The sequence below is a fragment of the Pseudoliparis swirei genome, chromosome 22, assembly GCF_029220125.1.
Source record: "Pseudoliparis swirei isolate HS2019 ecotype Mariana Trench chromosome 22, NWPU_hadal_v1, whole genome shotgun sequence".
NCBI classification, from domain to species: Eukaryota; Metazoa; Chordata; class Actinopteri; order Perciformes; family Liparidae; genus Pseudoliparis; species Pseudoliparis swirei.
The window spans coordinates 18,482,074-18,501,358 of NC_079409.1; the positions used below are offsets into that span (position 1 = coordinate 18,482,074).

At 42.0% G+C, this 19,285-nt stretch overlaps 1 protein-coding gene across 4 annotated transcripts in view; it reads right to left on the reverse strand.

Annotated features, from left to right (window-relative positions):
- The window catches only part of oxr1a (oxidation resistance 1a), a 133,721-nt gene that overhangs the window by 2,017 nt on the left and 112,419 nt on the right, over positions 1–19,285 (reverse strand). For 2 of the 4 annotated variants that reach the window (XM_056406032.1, XM_056406033.1), the window contains 10 exons: positions 18,512–18,664; positions 16,309–16,493; positions 13,385–14,022; positions 11,552–11,717; positions 8,221–8,386; positions 5,529–5,609; positions 4,282–4,407; positions 2,346–2,498; positions 2,131–2,226; positions 166–239 (listed from right to left, as the gene is read on the reverse strand). In XM_056406032.1, the coding sequence (XP_056262007.1) occupies positions 166–239; positions 2,131–2,226; positions 2,346–2,498; positions 4,282–4,407; positions 5,529–5,609; positions 8,221–8,386; positions 11,552–11,717; positions 13,385–14,022; positions 16,309–16,493; positions 18,512–18,664 (1,838 nt within the window). Of the gene's footprint in view, positions 1–165; positions 240–2,130; positions 2,227–2,345; positions 2,499–4,281; positions 4,408–5,528; positions 5,610–6,790; positions 8,185–8,220; positions 8,387–11,551; positions 11,718–13,384; positions 14,023–16,308; positions 16,494–18,511; positions 18,665–19,285 lie in introns of those variants that run through there. The other 2 variants (XM_056406034.1, XM_056406035.1) reach the window with 2 other exon arrangements.

The window sequence follows — 19,285 nt, forward strand, 5'->3', positions numbered from 1 at the left end:
TTCAGAACTAAACTGTCTTAGGCAATTAACACAAATTAACTGTCTTTTGAAAATAATAATTTCAAGTTGCTGCTCTACTTTCAACTATATTGCATGATTAGATTAAATGAAAACAAATTGTGCTTGAACCGATTTCGGACCATTCAAAAGGCAGATGAGGCTCACCTTCCTCCACCAAAAGCTAAAGAGTCCATATCTCCCTTCATGAAGAACATGTTGTCCCCAGTCCATTTGTACACCTGTATACACAACATAGAATAAGACATGTTACATGCCTCGATGGCGACAATGGCTTCAGTTCCCACTTTCAGAAAAGGCCATTGAAGCAAGGTGAAGCAGGAAAAATATCCAACAAAATATAAAACTGAAAGTTGTATTTGCTGCTTGATAATCCTGTCTGCTTCTCCAAATTGGAGGGGCCATCTACTGTAGATGTTGGTGGATGAAATATCCTTTTAATGAAAGGATTCAAGCCAGAAGTGGAGAATTGCTATGCAAGTATCATTTTATCCACACGATTCTTGTGGTACAAGTTATTATTTGTAGAAGGATCCCAGGGAAAAGTGGTGCAGTTCATTTGTTGCTTTCATCTCACTAACCCGGCTCAAGTCCATTAGATGTATATGTAGAGACAAGAGAGCATAATCAAGAATGCAGGTCACAGAACCTTAAATGCCCAGGAGTTGATGATATAGAACTGTGTCATGTATAAAGATATGGAGACATATATTTATTGAGTGTCTGGGAGTGACAAGCGAATTCAGAATGGTGTTACATGATGCACCACATCGATACCAGAGGTAGCCAACACCTGGTTGCCGACAGGCCATAATCCCTGGGCACTCGGACCTTGGGGAGGATGCTGCGCTGCCTTTCTCACTCTGCAAGTAACATCTCTCTTAAAGACAGCCAGGATGACAGCCAATGAGTTTAGCTCAAAGTAAATGATGCACGGAGTGAATAGTAAGTCCAGGTAATTACAGAATGTGACTATAGGTAGTAGGTAATGATTGTTACCTGCTTACATTTAGGTTTAATTGAGGCAAATGAAAGGGAAGTTAGAAGCAATTTGAAAAAAAAAAAAAAAAATATCGACAGCTCTCTATTCTTTGCATTTATATATATTATTATATTTTTTCGTTGAATGGTATATTTGACACTGAACTAGTTAATCTTTATCTCAGTGATAGAGTCTAAATGAGCATAAAATATCACTATGACCCTGAAATTCTCTCTGGATATCCCGGGCCTCAAAAAATAAATAAAATTGAGCAAACATAGCCACGCTGCTTATTATTATTAGGGCCCGAACACAGAGTCAGAGCGGAGGACATATTGTTCTTTTAATGTTTATGATTATTGTACCTGTTTTCGGCACAATCTATGTTCTTAATCAGATCAGTTTAGAATATTGGTCAGAACAATCAAAAGACTGTAGTTATAAAAGCTTGAGGTTTAACCAGAGTAGCAAATAACAGGTTACCACAGTAACTCTGGAGCAGCTGCAAAGATCCACAGCAGAGGTGGGAAATGTGTTCACAGGACAACTATTAATCTGGCCTTTATGAAAGATGGCAAGAAGAAAGCTGTTATTGAAAGTGAGCCATAAGAAAGTTAAAGCTGATGCCCCGCCCACTCCTTCTCTCTACCTCCATCTGCCTGATGGATCATGGAGGTCTGGATCGTGAGCCATGTCTACTACCAACTATTCATACACTCTGTCATACTCATTGAATGTGTTGTAACTCTGTAATGATTCCTTCTGTACACATGACATCTATTACATCTATCCATCCGGGGAGGGGGATCCTCCTCTGTTGTTCTCCTGAAGGTTTCCTCCCTTTTTTCCCTGTGAAATGTTTTTTCTATTTTTTGGGAGTTTTTCCTGATCCGATGTGAGGTCCTGGGACAGGGATGTCGTATGTGTACAGATTGTAAAGCCCTCTGAGGCAAATTTGTAATTTGTGATATTGGGCTATACAAATAAACTGAATTGAAAAATGTAATTGAATTGAATGAGGTGCTTTAGTCAGATGAGACCAAAATTGAACTTATTGGCCTCAATACAAACGCTGTGTGGCAGAAAGCAAAAAAACATTGAAACATCTCAACATCTACAAATGCTTGTACCTCAAACTCGGGGTTGAAGGTGAAGAGGAAGGTTTCTCCTGTGCCATAAAAGCAATCGCTGACTTTAAAGGGCTCAGATGCCAACGCACCAAACACCTGCAGAAAGAGAACACAAGTGCAATTGGGACACAGGAGAAGTATTAGAAAGTGATTCACGCTTTAAGTTCCAATATATTACAGGTCACTACTGACATTCTGTTAAATTGGCAGCGTACCTGGCCATCGCTGTCCTTAATAACCATGAGCACGGGGGTGTCCTGGCCCTGCATGGCTCTGTACAGACTCTTAATGCTCATGCCATGCTTTGATGTGCCAAAAGCCAGCGTCCATGGGTACCCAATGGTCCGAGGAGGGAGATTCCTGGCAAGCTGTGGTGGGTGGGGGGGGGGGGGGGAGATAAAGAAAAAGTAGGACGAGAAAGAAAATGAAACACAGCCACCAATGCTCAATTACATGTGCGGTAAACGTTTCACACCGTCTGGTGTTTAAAGAAGAGTAACAGGGCTCCGAACACAGAGAGAAGAGGGCTGCCACTCCCTGAGAGGCCCCGCCGCCGCTGACTAACTGAGGATCAACAGTGGTGGGGGTGCATAAGGGAGATAAAGGTGCTGGAGGAGCAGTGCATTGTGGGCTTCATTTTAACAGATAAAACAGACACCAACTAAAACATGGAATTACAGTACGCTGCACCATTTCCTCTGGATGGAACAAGGGCCTTTGAACGTCTTGTTTGTTTTCCAATAATGTATCGCTCCCTCTGCTCTTGATGGTTCAGAGAAGATGAGCCTCGACTTCACCGCCTTGAGCTATGAGCTCTGTCCTCGAGGTGATTAGAGGAAGCTTCACATTTATCTTCTATTTAGGTTTAAGAATGTCATGATGTCATCCCCTTTAAATGAAAAAGTCCTTCATCTAAATTCTCAGTTTGAATAAAGCGATTCATCGAGTGAAATTAGTTTTTCTTTTTCTTTTGTTTAATCAAATTCCTTCTATGAATTTAATGAATGAAGTGTGCAGTAAGTGGGAGAGCACATACCAAAGGTTTTTGAAAAGCTAAAAAAATAAATATATAGACTGAGGCACAATAATTGGTTTGCTAAAACATGTGAATTGTAGAAATAATTTTCAATTAATTTAAACTCAACTACGCTAGGAGCTCTTGGAAAACAAGCCACCACTGGAATGTAAGGCTACAATATTTTTACAACTATACTATTTGTAGCGCAGAGTGGCTGCAGTAGAAATACTTTAAACCCAATAAATAAAGAAGAAAAAAAGCTGCGCAGGATTTAAAAAAAAAGAAAAGATTTTGTACTTGAATGTCTTGTGAAAAGTTCAACCTGTAGGCCTCTTTTAATAAGCTAAACTTTTGGAACTTGAATCATTGTATTTCTTATAATTTTATTGCTGTTTAATTTGAAGCTATTGTATGGCTTTTAAAACATACGTTCATTCCTAGTTCTTGTTGGCCGGAATTCAGGAATATTACCCATACATTATATTTTAAAAACAGTAGAGCGTAAACTCACAACAACCCACTGATGAGGATTCTATTTATAAATATTGTTATCTTTACATTATTAACAACTAAAGGGTCCAGATGTAAAATGGTTATGACAGCAGTGAACACATTTATTCCCCCGGTAGACGGGAGAGAAATAATCCGGAAAAGGAACTCCAGGACTTAGTTAGGTTAGTTTGATTTTTACAAATTTGAAAGTGAAATTACCAGCATGTCCTCTGCGTTTGCATGTTTGATCTCAAGCCAACCACATGACCCCCAGACCATATTATATTGTATAAAGTATAAGTCTAGTTTACTTATTGGAAATATTAAAATTGTTATCAAATCCCCAAAAAAGAAAAAGAAATGCATGAATGTACCACCTCTCATTAACTTTGCTAACTTAAAATCGATTAATTATATTAAAGGAACAACAATGTCGCTATGTAGCACACAGGATTAAGATCTATATCTTTGGATGCAGACGCTTGTTAGTAGGATCCCTTCATTTCTGATTTTTGTCTTTTGTGTGATTTGTTGGAAAGAAAAGTACAAAAGATTGCCTGCCTTAACCTTTAAATGGTGATTATCATTCAGATGCACACAGTTTAATGTGCATTGGAGCAGAGTTGTGTAAGAGTCTGTACCTTCTCTATCTGGTCGGCCTCCAGGAGGTCACTGGATTCTCGGAGGTTGGGTTTGAACGTTTCGGGCTCCAGCTCCGTCTTGATGGACGTGCCCTGCTTGGAGTTCACCTCTTCCTTGGTGGTGATCTACAGGCACAAGCACATGTCAGACATGCATCTAGACAGGGGGTGGGTTTACATCAGCTTCAATAAGGCACCGACACTCGATGGGTTCAATTACAGCCATCTGTCATAAACCTACAATCATATCAGGCTACTCCTACATAGTGAGGCTATCTAAAGCAGTAACAACCAAACTATACACCTTTTTACTAAACTGCTCTAGGATAAAGGCTGAGGCTGCATGAAGAAACTCACCTTTAACCATGCCTAACCTGAGCAACAACAACCCCCATTTTAAATGAACAATAATTCTGCCAAAATGATAAAACGCAGTGTCTGCAGGCGACACGCTGTTAGATGATCAGTTAGATGATGACAGCTGAATACCTTCCTGCCAGACGACTAGGATTGGTTTGGCAGAACTAGGGGAGCGGGCAGAGACCCTTTCTGGGAGAGGAGAACGTAAAGTGAATGGGGAAATCAACCCAATGAATAATTTGCACTCCACTGTTTGACATTTCCGACCAACAGATTGTTTGGCTTATTAATCTTTCTTGATAACAAGAGGCTGATTGTGGAGCGCGTAACCGCTGGTGGCTGGGATGCACTCATGTTTCACACCACCTGCATTGTCCACCCCCTCACCAACACACCATTGCTTTGTCCTTAAATATTCTATACATTCAGGTCACGTGTGCATAAAAGACAATACTCATTTCTGTGGGGCCTATATAAAATCGACATATTGATCCTATCTGATATAGTGGGTTGAAGCACTGAAAACACCATGACAACGACTCTAAAACGGAAAGCCTGACACATTGAGATAAGGCTGCTGTCGCATGAAAACCGTATCACATTTATCTGTAATGAATTGATCAAATAAATATTGCCAAATGTTTGAGAAATCATTCCCAATTGATCTTGTATAGCTAGTTTTGAATAGATTTTGTGAGGCCAAACACTCATGAAACCTACTCAACAGATTAATGTTATGCAATGCCTGTGTTTTTGAGGTTGGTATGCAACACCAGCTGAAGTCAGCTAGAGCCTATGGGAGACCATCTTGATGCAGTCAGCTGCAGGGCTGGGCAGAGCAGAGAGGGAGAGAGGGGAGGGGGGAGAAACAGGGCTGGTCAGGGCACCTGGAGTCGTTTGCAGAGCGAACGTAGATCTTCACTGTTTAGTGCATCAATCCGACGGTGGTACTCCGTCAGAGACACTACCTGGTAGTATAAAGACAGGAACAGGTGGAACATAAATCTCTACCGGCGGCCAGGGAAAGGAAAGGGTGAGTTCTGGAAGGCATTGTGTGCACTAGGTAGTGAACTTAACTTATTTATATAACAAAGTTAGATGTAAAAAATGCAAAGACAAGTACTAACAAAGGCTTACAGCCACTGTTAACAAGAAGAGAAAAGGTGGGGCACTTAACAGTCCTCCATCGGTTTGCATGTTTGTGTAATGTTTAATAACTCCACCATTGGTTGCTCAGTTAGACTAAAGTTAACTTGGACAAAAGGATGGAAATACGATCAGCCAACCCCACACACACACACAAAGCACTACCAAGTCCATGAACATTAACCAATGTCAGGAATAATAATCAACAACTGCAGCCCAGACAGACCAACACAGTGACCTCTGAGCATGGCTGCATTCCAACAAAGTTACACCCACCTCTACAAACTCACTGAGAGCTGCTGAGGAAACGTTGGCATGTGAACAGTCCACAGGAAAGATATTTAAAGCCCTGTGTGCAAGATAAACAAAGCCCCAAATACCAGAGTCATATTATCTGGTCTATATTTCAACTAATGTCATACTGTCTGGGAACAGACGTCGAAAGCTGCCTTTCATTCTTGAACGTGTTTTACAACCGAGACAATCTTGCTCTCAACTTGTTATTTTTCGTAACTAACTGCCTCTTTAAAGCACTCAATTAAGCAGAACAGGTACACTACTGCCCGAACAACAAGCGACAGACTTTTGAATGTGTATCAAACCCTTTTATCTGACCAGATCAAGGTCATCAAAAGGTCAGCATTAAGAAGCAACCGGTGAAGTAAATACGGTGTCACACAGCACACTTGAATTAAATCTCTAAAATAAACCGTAATTATGCTAACTAGTAAACAAAGAAATCAAGGTTAAGTAAACTGATTAATAAAAAAGAGGCTTCATCCCTTAAGCACCAAACAATTGAAAACTTCCAGTCAGCAAACATCGTATCATCACTTTCCTGACTCGTGGTTAGATAGTGACCACTTTGTTTAACGTCCATCACTCTCACATCGGCTAATGGGCTAGCGGCTAGTTAGCTTCGTTAGCGAGTTAGCACGCATTATTAATAAGAACAGGCAACGTTCATCCATCGGATAGACTGAGCAATGCACAGAGAACATACACAGGTGTACTTTGGGGTCAGTCGGTTCTCTTGGTCTTTCACCCTCCTAGAAAACATGTCTTATTCTCTGGGCGAGGTTGAAGCTGGGCAGTCACATTACAGATCCTTTAAGTTCCCCCCGTGTAGCCCCGAGACAAGAAGACGGAGTTGGTATGAAGCCTGCTCGACTAAAATAGAAACATTTCTTTTTTTTCTAAATGGGGTTTCTATGCCGTATGATTTGTGTGACATCTCTAAAACCCAATAACAACACGGGACAGGCGAGAAATCGGATCCTCATTGGTTAAAGGGAAATAGGACCGGTCCCATAACAGAAATGATTTAAAGAGACAGTAACACCACAAGCCCATGAGGTATAGAGTTTCATAAACGATATTTCTGGCTACAAAAAAACAAAACTCTGTTCAAAAAACATCTTAAGCTTAATGCAAAACCGGTCTCAACTGGACAAACAAAAGCAGCAAGTTCCTGTTTACTTATTCAAATGTAATGGATCATGTAGGGACAAACAAATCAGTTCATTTAGTTATCTACATCATTATTTGCACTAAAATTGTAATCCTGGCCACGGCTTCCACCATATCAAATTCTATGCGAATGCATCTCTTTCATTGTCCACAGGCTGGAAAACAATCTCACTTTACTAAAACCATCCCTGTGGTGCAGTGATGTGCCGTCACAGTGCTGGAAATATAGATGGACATCCCTCGTCTGTGCTCCCTAGTTTTACTGCCACATTCTTTGTGCAATGAATACACTTCGACGAGAAAAGAAAACCCAGATCAGTCACAGTGCCACATGAGTTCGGGTTGATTTCATAGCCAAAACCACAAAATGATTTAGTTGCGATTACATTCCCTTCAGCAACTCATAATTTTGTTAGCCTTTTGCTATTCAACAAAATACGTTGCCAAATGCTGAACAATACTAGTGACAGTCACACAACATGTGTACATTACTCTAACTGAGAAGAGTAAACAATTACACAAACATGCAAAACACTTTGGTTGGAAGTTCAGAGAAGCGCATTTCCAAGCAAAGCAAGTGTTCACACAACTTACACAACTTGCATGTGATAAAAAAGTTCACACAAAAAGTTACAATCAAATCAAGAAATATGCAGTGGTACAAAGAAGTGCAATATACAGAAGCAGAATATGAAACCAAGGTTTTAAAAACAATTCTGATGGATTGAAAAACCATGATCGGCACAATACGTTTTAAACTATGTATTACGTAATGAAAGCAAATCAACACATTATATTGAACACGTACAATTAATACAAATAAATAAACTAAACAATACACCACATACAGTTCTGATTTCACAGGTTATGGATTAAACCATAGTAACTATACTTAATCCATGCATGTGAAGCTTGAGACACCACAACAGGTGTGGGGGAACACTTTTAGCATGTGGACCTTACCTCCCACTCCTTGACATTGAGGTCGGTGATTGGCTCGTCCTCAGCTGTTTCTGACACCTCATTCTTCTTGACAACCATAAAGCCAGGCTCTTGTCCCATCCCCCTGACCCCCTCACCGTACATGTCTGGGCTCCACTGCATGAAGAACACGTACAGGTGGTCCGACCTGGGGAGAAGAAACACAACTCCTATCAGCACAAACTCCCAAAGGTTCTGAGAATTAATTAGTATTTTGTACATTAAAACATGATCAAACAGCCCTAATAGCCGTTAAGGAAGCATTCCAATATCAAGAGACGCTGAACAAGACATTTTACTCGTTTGCCTGTGTTTACTAATCAAGTATTTTGTGGCAAAAGACATCACTTTGTGCTGAAGTGTTGGAACACTTTGATTACACATATTCTTATAATAACTAGTTGTACCTGCCTAGAATGATTGTGTTGTTCCCTTTTGGGCTGCCCAACAAGCTGTAAATACAACATTCTCATATGCTGAAGTTGTTGCTCAATGGTTTCTTATTTACTAGTGCTGTGAAAAATAACGCGTTAACTCAGTTAATCCAATTACAGGTTTAACTAGTTTTTTTATTTATTAACGCATTTAACGCATGCGCAGAATGAGCTTCCAATCCGTCTGTTGTTGGTCGTTGGGACGAAAAAAAAGTCACTTGCAAAATGAGCTTCCAATACACCACTTCAATCTGAACTCTGTCCGCTCTCATGCAGACGGTCTGTTCATCGGTAATGACCCTTCCGCAGGTTCACCTACGGAAACCTTGTTACGACTTTTACTTCCTGTAGATCAGGGTCTCAACACGTCGATCGCGACCTGCCAGTCGATCGCGGCGTAGTGTCGGTAGATCGCATGACATTAAAAGATTGGCCCGCCCCTGACATGTTCTCTATAGCACGCCTTTGTTCTTTTATTAAACTAAACGTCTGTTGTTGATCGTATCTCCACAGCAGCATGTCATCTCTGTCTCTACGCGTTGCGTTAACACTTATCGATCTCCGTCTGGCGCGCCACAGAGCTCCGTGCGCGCATCCGGACCGAGCAAAAAAAAAGTCACTTGTCAATCTGTCCACCTTTAGATTGTATCATGGTGGAGTTAATGGTTGACAAACAAGAGAAAAATGCTCTGTTTAACCCTAACCCTGTTACCTTTACATTTACTAACATATTTTACCCTCAGGGTCAATTTGACCCCAGCAATTAAAACCTCCAGAAAATTATTAGAATTAATATTGTTTCCCAAGTTTAAGTGTGAGGTACTTTATGTTTGTTTGTTGACTACCTAAATAGCCCTTTAAATAAATAAAAAAGTTGATATTTCTGATATGTTTGACACAGTGAAAATAGCCTGGGGTCAAATTGACCCCAAAGAACACCGACATTAAACATTGAATGGGGTCAAATTGACCCGAAGGTAACAGGAGGGTTAAACATTCTGTTTAGGATGAAGATGTATTAATGTTCCATATGGAAGAAAACTGCTAAATAACTGCTGAGTTGCAGCACCATTGTATAGAAGAATGTATAAATGTATATATCCGTCTTTTGTCATAAATCTCTATGTTCTCACAAAATATACCGAGAATATCGGTAATATGTGATTAATCATGATTAATCCACAAAAACCTGTGATTAACCCGATTAAAATTTTTAATCGTTTCACTGCCCTATTATTTACACATCAAACAGATCAACAATGGTATTCATGTAGAGTCCAATATTCACTTTCCCTTTAGCTCCATTTTGTCATCTGTCTCTTTGGCTGCTTAATGCTCCTCATCTCCTGGCCCTCGCTTTGTGTCTGCCGTTATATAAGAACCATGCAAATAGTTCAGGATATGATAAGATATTACAGCATAACTCAAGCAAAAGTTGAAAACAAATACAGTTTGTGTAACATACTGCCTTGGACATGACAGAGCTGTGCAGACTCAGTAGGCCGAGCTTTATTCAGTGTTGTGCTTGTGTACGGCTCATTCAATGCCTCCCTTTCTTCCCACAGCATTGCCAAGACACTTAAAGACGCATCATGCGGGTTGCCTCCCATCTAGGTCAAGCTCCAGAGAGTCTGAAGGAAAGGACTACGAGCCGCTGTGTTGTCAGTCCCAACAGCTTATGATCACCTCTCCCACATACCTCAGCCCAGTGCCAATACGTTAAAAATAACGAGCAATCACATAACACAAGCTTTGAATTTGCAATGCCCCCGGGCTGCCATCTCTAGGCACAGCAAACTTGTTTTCCAGGTGGGAAATGCTGCAGCTAAGCAACCTGCAGATGACAACAACAACCCTGTAACAAACAAGACTCTGAAGTTCATAATTAATAATGAAGGCGCGTGTGTGTGTGTGTGTGCGAGTGTGTGTGTGTATGCGCGTGTGGAGGAGGAGGGGCTGGGGGTTCTGTGTCATTACTGCACTCTCAACACACACAACCAAGAAGCATTTATTGTACCGTCCGTGACTAACTAAAAAAAGACACGCCTGTTTGTTTGATTCAAATGTGGTTAGCAGCCTGAGAGAACACCACGTGTGCAGTAAAAGTACAGAAGGACCAATGTACTGAAAACTTAAGGCTGGACAAGTGACTGACCACATCCACCTCCAGATCGTCATCCCCATTTTTGTTCCTTTGATTTCTTCTCTTAAAAAAATATAGACAATCTAACTAACGTTGTCCTGGAGCCAGATTTGGCAGCCTCTGATTTATTAAATTAACTATATAAACATATTACGCAACTTTTTCATAAAATGCATCTCTTTCCAGCAAGAAGAGCTCTAATGTTATTATGACTGCTGCTTGCTTGGCAGCTGTTCGAGTCGCAGCGCTCAAACTTGGAAAAACACACAAACATGTCATATCTATTTTCAGTTGATATACAACATTACAGCGGAGGTCAGAAAAAGTTCACAAGCATTTTTATGGGCGGAAGTCTTTCTCAGGATACACAGCTAGGAAAAACACAAGCTTTATTGTTGGATGGATTTTGAGGGTGTGTCCCAGGCCAGGAATAAAGTGCATGAATAATAAATCGTTCTGCTGTCTGGCAGCACAGGGAGATGGCTGGGGTCGCAGTGGGAGTCACACCCGACAAAGAGTGCATATTTGAAACAAATCAAATATGCACTCTTTGTCGGGTGTGAGTGCAGGTAATGTGCCTTGGTAACTCAGCCCAATATTTTTGGAATACAGCACAAGGTCAAATCCCTGCAGGTTTCTGCATTAAAAACAAAGTATGCACTGGTTTCATTAACGTTATTTAGGCTACCACAGAAAGGATTTGCTTAAGTTCAAGAGGTGTGTCAGAGCCACTGACCTCTCCTGTGGCACAGCGAACCAGTACTCGTGCTTCTTGCCCTGCTGGGCGTACTGCTGCATGGAGGCGCTGGCATTGGAAATGAATGTCTTCTTCATGGGCTTCCCCACCCGCAGACACAGGAACTTGTGAGAGGGGTGCTTCCGCCTTTCTGCAGACCCTGGACCTGGAAGAGAAAACCCATCAAATGGTCACAAAAGGATAGACATGTGTTATTTTATGGCTAAATAGCTGCAACAAACGGGGTATGTAGCTTAGTCTAGCATAGCATACAGACCGGCTCAGTGTATGTTGTGTGTATTGATCATAACAAGTCCATTAGTGAGCTTTACAGATGTTGCGAGGCAGACTTTGCCAGGTCATCTGTGTCCAGTCAGTATGCTAAGCTAACTAAACTTTGGCAGCTCTGTATGTATTTTAGACACAAGATGGTATCAATCTGAACAACTAACATTCACAGGAAAGCAATGTAGCTTTATTCCCAAGTATCAAACAAGCTGCTTTTTAAACTATTTCGCTTTTTGTTTCAAATGTCTAAATACATAGTTGATTAACTCTGTGTTCTGGCTTATGTATGTGACCTAGTTTTCCTCCCTCTATTTATTGGCTACTTCAACTGGCAATAGTCATTTTGTGACATAAACAAATCATAATTGATAGTGGCAACGAGTCCTCTGCCTGTGGTACATTATCAATGGGCTATTATTAGGTTGCAGCCCCCAGGGACTGAATGACATCACCAGTGACATTACACAGCCACATATTGTCAACTCCTGGATGGGCAGCGCAATAAAACTCGCAATAACGGTAGACAAGATAATCTGCTTTGACATGCTCAGTGGGACAAATTCAATTGTCAGAATGCATTATTTCTGTCGTAAAACAGCTTGTTTTTGAGGTGGCTAATGTTACTTGTGTGGGCTGAGCTAATGTGCACAGAATAATGGTCCCCCTCTCTATCTCTCTCTCTCACTCCATTTCTCTCTATGGCTCTCTCTCTCCCACTTGTGAATAGAAGGAAGAAAGATAGCCGAATAAAATGAAGAAAAAAAAAATCTATATATCTTGGAGCATTTAATTTCTTTAATTTTCTATTGCATATGAATATGTTGTTGACGTTTTTCTTATGGTTTTGAATATGTTACTAGAAAATTACTTGTTATATCATCCAACGTAGAATGGACCAAACATTTGGCATGACCACCAATATCTAACTACCCATAGTGGCAGGTTAAAACATCTTAAAGCCACTGGTGGGATCATTTCATCTTTAACATAGCAATGTGAACTAAGTTTATTGCACGTTTTGGGAGGAGGTAGTATTTGTCTAAATCCACATGAAAGCAAACCAGAGAATGATGCCACGTGTTAATAACACCTCTCAGAAGGTGTTTTGATGTTGGGTTTCATCGCCACCGTGTTCGGCCATTGGGCATTACTTGTGTTTGTGGCGTTGTGGTGTTTGATAGGCTTTAGCTTATCGCCCAGAGGAGTGGCCCAGACCACCAGAGCCCCAGATCAAAGAGCTGCATAAAGCCCGCCTAGCTCCACTGGGCTGATAACAACAGAGACGCAGCCATTTCGCTTCGTCTTTACATACCAATTACTAGCACCAATGCAGAGTGGGAAAAGAAAGGTTATCAGGAACCAACATGAGAGACGGGATTTTGAAGCAGCCGGAGAGGAACTAGCTTTGATAGTCTTCAGAGGAATACAGATGTAGAGGTTGCAGGTAAAAGACAACACAAGTTAATCACACAAGCTTTGAGGTATACGTTTTCTAGCTGTTACTAGCTAAAGGTTTTCTATTTGTTACTAGGTAAAGGTGTTTACCCTCTGCAGAGTTCTGCGTGCCATCCTTTGGCATCTGCTCTACCGTCTCCTTTTCCTCCTTGCCCTGTTGCATAGTGTTCGTTTTGGGGATGGCTGTCCCCTCGTTGGCTTCCCTCTGTGGACTGGCTGAGACGGAGATGGTGTCTGCAGCACAAGGGGTGGCGGAGCTCTGGGAGCCCGGACGAGAAGTGTTGCTGCTGGGGCCCTGGGCCTGGCTAGTGCTGGTGGTAGTGGGTGGCTTCTCTTCACTGTGCTGCTTGGATCTCATGGGGGACTGGCTATCGCTCTCTGTGGCAGTGCCAGGTGGATTGTCCTCTGCTTCTGCCACAGCGCTCTCCTTCGGCTGACTGGCCTTGCCTGAGGCTTGGGACACAGGACTGCTGGCCTCCACCTGGGTGAGGGTCTGTACAGACTCCGCGGACGCGCCCGACGACTTGTCCAGGCGGAGATCCTCGTTAGACGCTTGCTCCTCCTCGCGGATGGGGGACAGCTCCGTCTCGGTGAAGACGTCTTCGGAAAGGGAGGCCTCGATGCTGCGTGGGGCCGTGCTGCCGCCGTCGTTGGCCCCCGGCTCCTTCAGGCGCTGCTCTGGCTCCTTCTGGGAGGGATGTCTCTCAGTGGGAAGTGGCTCCAGGTCACTTGGAACAAAGAGTAGAAATAAGACATATGCAAAGACCAGAGGAATATTTGGACATTTTCCACATGTAGGGATATCCATTTTGCAGTTATGGTTCGTATTAGTCAGCCTATAAATGCCCTGTGAGGAGCCATCTAATATATGAGAGAACTTTAAACAGAATAGTATGCGTCTGGAAAGATGTGAGTGTTCTTCAGGCATGGATGCACTTAATGACCTGAGAATGAGATACATTATTCAGTTGCATTATGGGCATTTTTTGGAGCATGACCTCACTCGGGGTCTCTGCATATGGCCTTTTGTGAGTCCCCCTTCTTCTTTAGAAGCGCAACTCTAAATCACTTAAGTGCACTTCTAACCAATCACAATAACAATCGACATGCTAATTCCTCTTCCATTCTGTTATTCAACCAATGGTCAAACACAATGTAAAAGATTAAACATGATAACTATGCTAATCTTACAGTATGTTAGGACACACACACACACACACACAAAAGATGCCGGGGATTCCGGAGAGAAAAAAAATAAAAAAGCCAAGTGGTAGAAATTATCTTTCCTGTGGTTTAAAAACCAAACAGTACCTGGATGCTGATTGCTTCCATTATACACACACACGGGAAGAAAAGGATAGGAGTGTGCAGGCAAACACCCACCTACCCACCCACAGTTGAGATCAGGCTTGAAAAGCATGGACATAACTCAGTGTGTTTAAAACACACTGAGTTATGTCCATATACCATCATGTAAACTTTACATGATGGTATAATTCGAATCTTGCTTTAGTCGGACTATGCTATCTTTTGGGGGATCTGCTATTATCCCAATATACAACATGGCAGTGAGTAATTCGAATCATTGGCCCAAAGCATGTCATATCCGATACGATAGGTGGCGCTGTTTTCATTACAACTCGTGGTGATACAGCCATTTCCGCTTTACCTCTTCACCACTACCAACAACAACCAACAGTAAACAGTTCACCATTTCGGGTCTTCCTCCCATCCATGAACTTTAGTATGTTCAACTCCTTCAATACATTAAGCATAAATTCTGTCTGCTCTTCGGTCCATAAATGTGTGGTGGCTCTTGTGTTTTCCATAGCGTTGTTTGTTTTCTGCCGGCCAGGCTCCCGGCAGTGACAACTTATCGTCTCTTTCGACTTCCGGGTCACGACATGGGAGGGAGGGGGGAGGAGGGCGGCGGGATCTCAAGCATGCGCAAAGACACAAAGTCCAGTTCCTAATCCAATTCACCGTTACATGCCGCGATAGTCGAATAATCAACCGGATCGGATCGAGTTATCCAGGGGTGTTAATCGGATCGTAGTCGGACCGCACATAGTCGAACAAAGGTGTTTACATGAAACGGATAATTCGATTTCAGTCCGACTACGCCAGTTATTCGAATGCATGTAAACACGGTCACTGATACAGTATGTGCATAAAAACGGTTGCACCAACTTTGTAAATTTTTTTAATTCATAATTTTATGTGAAGACTGAAATACCTTTTTTATTTATTTATTGGGAAAGTCAGTTATAGCATATAAAAAAGAAATCCCAAATCTGTGATTTATGCAAAAAAACCCTCTATTGACTTGAAAACCTCTCATGAGGTCACAAGACGAATATACAGACAGACAATGGATCACAGCTGTGTGTGTGACAAGCCTAGTAAACAACTGGCACACACAATCACGCACACCAATCATCACACACACACCAATCATCTGCAACATAATAAAAGCTCCACGGGCAACAAACACAGAACCGCTCAGACCCCCCAAAACTAATTCCACAGGGTTTCAAAATATTAGATCCCATTTGACCTAACATAAATCGGTCTTCAACAATAACAATAAAACAATTGAAATAAAGCAACAAAAAAACAACAACAAAAACCAGAACTCATGGGAGGAAACAACTGGATCCTCTGAAGATTCCTCGTGCATAAAGGAAGTAAACTATCCCAACGTGAGAGGGGTGAAGGTACACTTCATTAACCCTGGTGTGATTGCCATTTCCGGTATATTTTTGGACGTTGAGGGGTGATGGATGAAACTGAAAACTTAAAATTGGTTGCTGATGCAATTTGACAGCAGGGAAGCACATTGATATAAGCGAGGTTGTTGCGTTTCTAGGAGGGCGAGAGAGGGCGAAAGGCGTTTGGAATTAAGCTGTGGGGAAAGATATCAAATCTAACTATAGGAGTGTATTTAAATCAGAATTAGAAGTCATGATCAACAACAACAACAAGAAGCGTATGTGTCAACATGTCCTTCTTACTCAGGCACAGCTTCTCTGATCTGGGGCTCGGTGATCTCCTTGCAGATGGCAGCAGACTGCACCTCCTCCAGGGGACACATGATGCCGTACTCCTCGCACCCATGGGCTTGGACCAGTGGGTCCATCCGGTGAGGGTCAAACATGATGTTGTTGGGCGTCACCAGCAACACCCCGCTCACCGCACCCTGAATCCACACGGGAGAAGAAACAAATGCTTTAAACACACATACAAAAGGACCGGCTTAGCATGATCAATGGCCACCGAAGGGTCATTTTAAAATCCTTCTCCTAACCTACAAAGCCTTGATTGGTGATGCTCCATCATATCTTAAGGAGCTTGTAGTACCATATTGCCCCACTAGAGAGCTGCACTCAGTAAATGCGGGGCTACTTGTGGTTCCTAGAGTCTTAACAAGTAGGATGGGAGCCAGAGCCTTTAGTTATCAAGCTCCTTTTTTATGGCACAAGCTTCCACCTTCAGTCCGGGAGGCAGACACAGTCACCTCATTTAAGAGTAGACTTAAGACTTTTCTCTTTGACAGAGCGTATAGTTAGGGCTGAATCAGGTTCACCTGGTCCAGCCCCTAGATATGCTGCTCTAGGCTTATATGCTGCTGGGGGACGGTTTAGAATACACTGAGCACCTATCTCCTCTTCTCTCTCTCTCATTATGGATGAATTTCCATCTCTCCATTGCACATTATTAACTCTGCTTCCTCCCCGGAGTCTTTGACTTCACGTCTCATAGGGTCTATTGGACCTGGCTTGGTCTGATGCCATGGTCCTGCTGATGTGCCCCGCCCACTTCTCCTCTCTACCTCCATCTGCCTGATGGATTGTGGAGGTCTGGATCGTGGTCCATGCCTACTACCAACTATTCATATGCTCTGTCATACTCATTATATGTGCTTTAACTCTGTAATGATTCCTTCTGTACACATTACATCTATTGCATCTGTCCATCCTGGAGAGGGATCCTCCTTTGTTGCTCTCCTTCAGGTTTCTCGATGTGAGGTCCTGGGACAGGGATGTCATACGTGTACGGATTGTAAAGCCCTTTGAGGCAAATTTGTAATTTGTGATGTTGGGCTATATAAAATAAACTGTATTTAATTGAATTGAATCATCAAAAGCATTGCTGTCACATAAGCAACTGGAAGCCGAATCTATTTGAGACCATTGATGTCCTAAATCAAGTTATTGACTGCCGGCACCGGGACCACTTCAGTGCTTTCATGTGGTACCTGGGAGTGAATCAGTAGTGGTTCAATCCCATGGATCTCTGTGTGTGTGTGTGTGTTTGTGTTTGTGTGCGTGTCACTATGTTTTCTTAGTTTTGTATATTTCACGATTTAAGCTACTTTTGTATTATTCCAGCAAACTGGAAACGTCCCTTTCAGGACCAAGGTCAAACACTACGACTACAACAAAGTTGATCTGAAGCGACATGTAACTGCACTGAAGACCTTTTAAGACCCGGAATTCAGAGAACTCACTTTGCAGAACAGCATTAACTCTAATCAGATGCTCCTCTTCATGTGCTGGTCTAAAGGGTTATTCAGAGCCCACATCGTTATTGTGCTCTCATTTCATCCTCGTTTTCTTAAAATCAATTAGACAACAACAAACAAGCTGGAATGCTCATGTTTATAAAGATATCATTGAAAGATTCGAGTGTGTTGACTTTCCCTCTAACTGCCGTGTTTACGTCGGCCTCGGTGGGTGATTTCATGTTTTGCTGAGAAAACCATGGGAGGGCTGGGAATTAGCAACTGAAACGCCAACTGATTAGCACGTTTCTCAAAAACTGAAATTGGTTGTCACGGACGGCATTGTCTGCTAAAGTGGAGCACTTGGTATGTTCTGTTGTTGCCGCTTTATTCTTGTATTAATGTGGAAATCTGAATCTCAGAAGGAGCACTTTGATTGTATGGATGGTTTACAACACTGAACAACAAACAAAGAAAAATAAAAAAACAACTTTAATGTGGACCTTTAATTTCAGTCCGACACTTTCAAATCAACAGCCACACCTTTTGAAATATGGAGCGTGTTGAGTACCTGCAGATGGAGGGCTGTAGAGCATAATCATATATTCAGTTTGATACTAATATAACCACTTCAAATCTCTCCATTTGTTTGTTTTGCTGACGGAATTTAACTTTCATTTTTAGCAGTTTGCAGCAAACCTCACGGGCCTCACCATGCCACCAGTGATGTACTTGCAGTTGATCTTGAGGAACTTCTCTGTGAGGGCCTCCTCCTCCTCTGAGGTGGATGACACCACTCTGGAATGGCGCAAGGCAGAGAACACCGGGGGGTGAACACCTTCTGGTCTGGGGGGGCCATCAGAGTCCTTGAGATAGGACGAGAGGAGAGTGCAGATACGAGTTATTAGTTAGTACGTACTTTTATAATCATCTATTCTTGAGCCTGGACTAGTTTGTCCTTCGTCACCCTAAACAGAAGAGGGAGCATTTTAGGGAGTTAATGGAGACATGCAGTCATGCTAATACAGACTGTCTATTTCTACTTGAATTGAGCGTTTCAATACTTTCACAGTATTTATAAATAGCATTTAGTCAGTACATTTATATGTAAGGAAAACTGACGAAAAGCCCAAAATGTAAAAAGCTCACACACACACACACACACACACACACACACACACACACACACACACACACACACACACACACACACACACACACACACACACACACACACACACACACACACACACACACACACACACACACACACACACACACACACACACACACACACACACACACACACCTCTAACCAGCATTCAACTACATGACAAGATGATAAGCACTGTCGAACAGTTCGGTTCACTTGGTAATACTTGGTGCAACTAATTTGCGTCTCATTTCATCAAACTAATGCGTTTGAGTCTCTAAATATATTAACTAAAAAAAAAACATATTTCCTGAACAGCGGGACAATCGGGTTA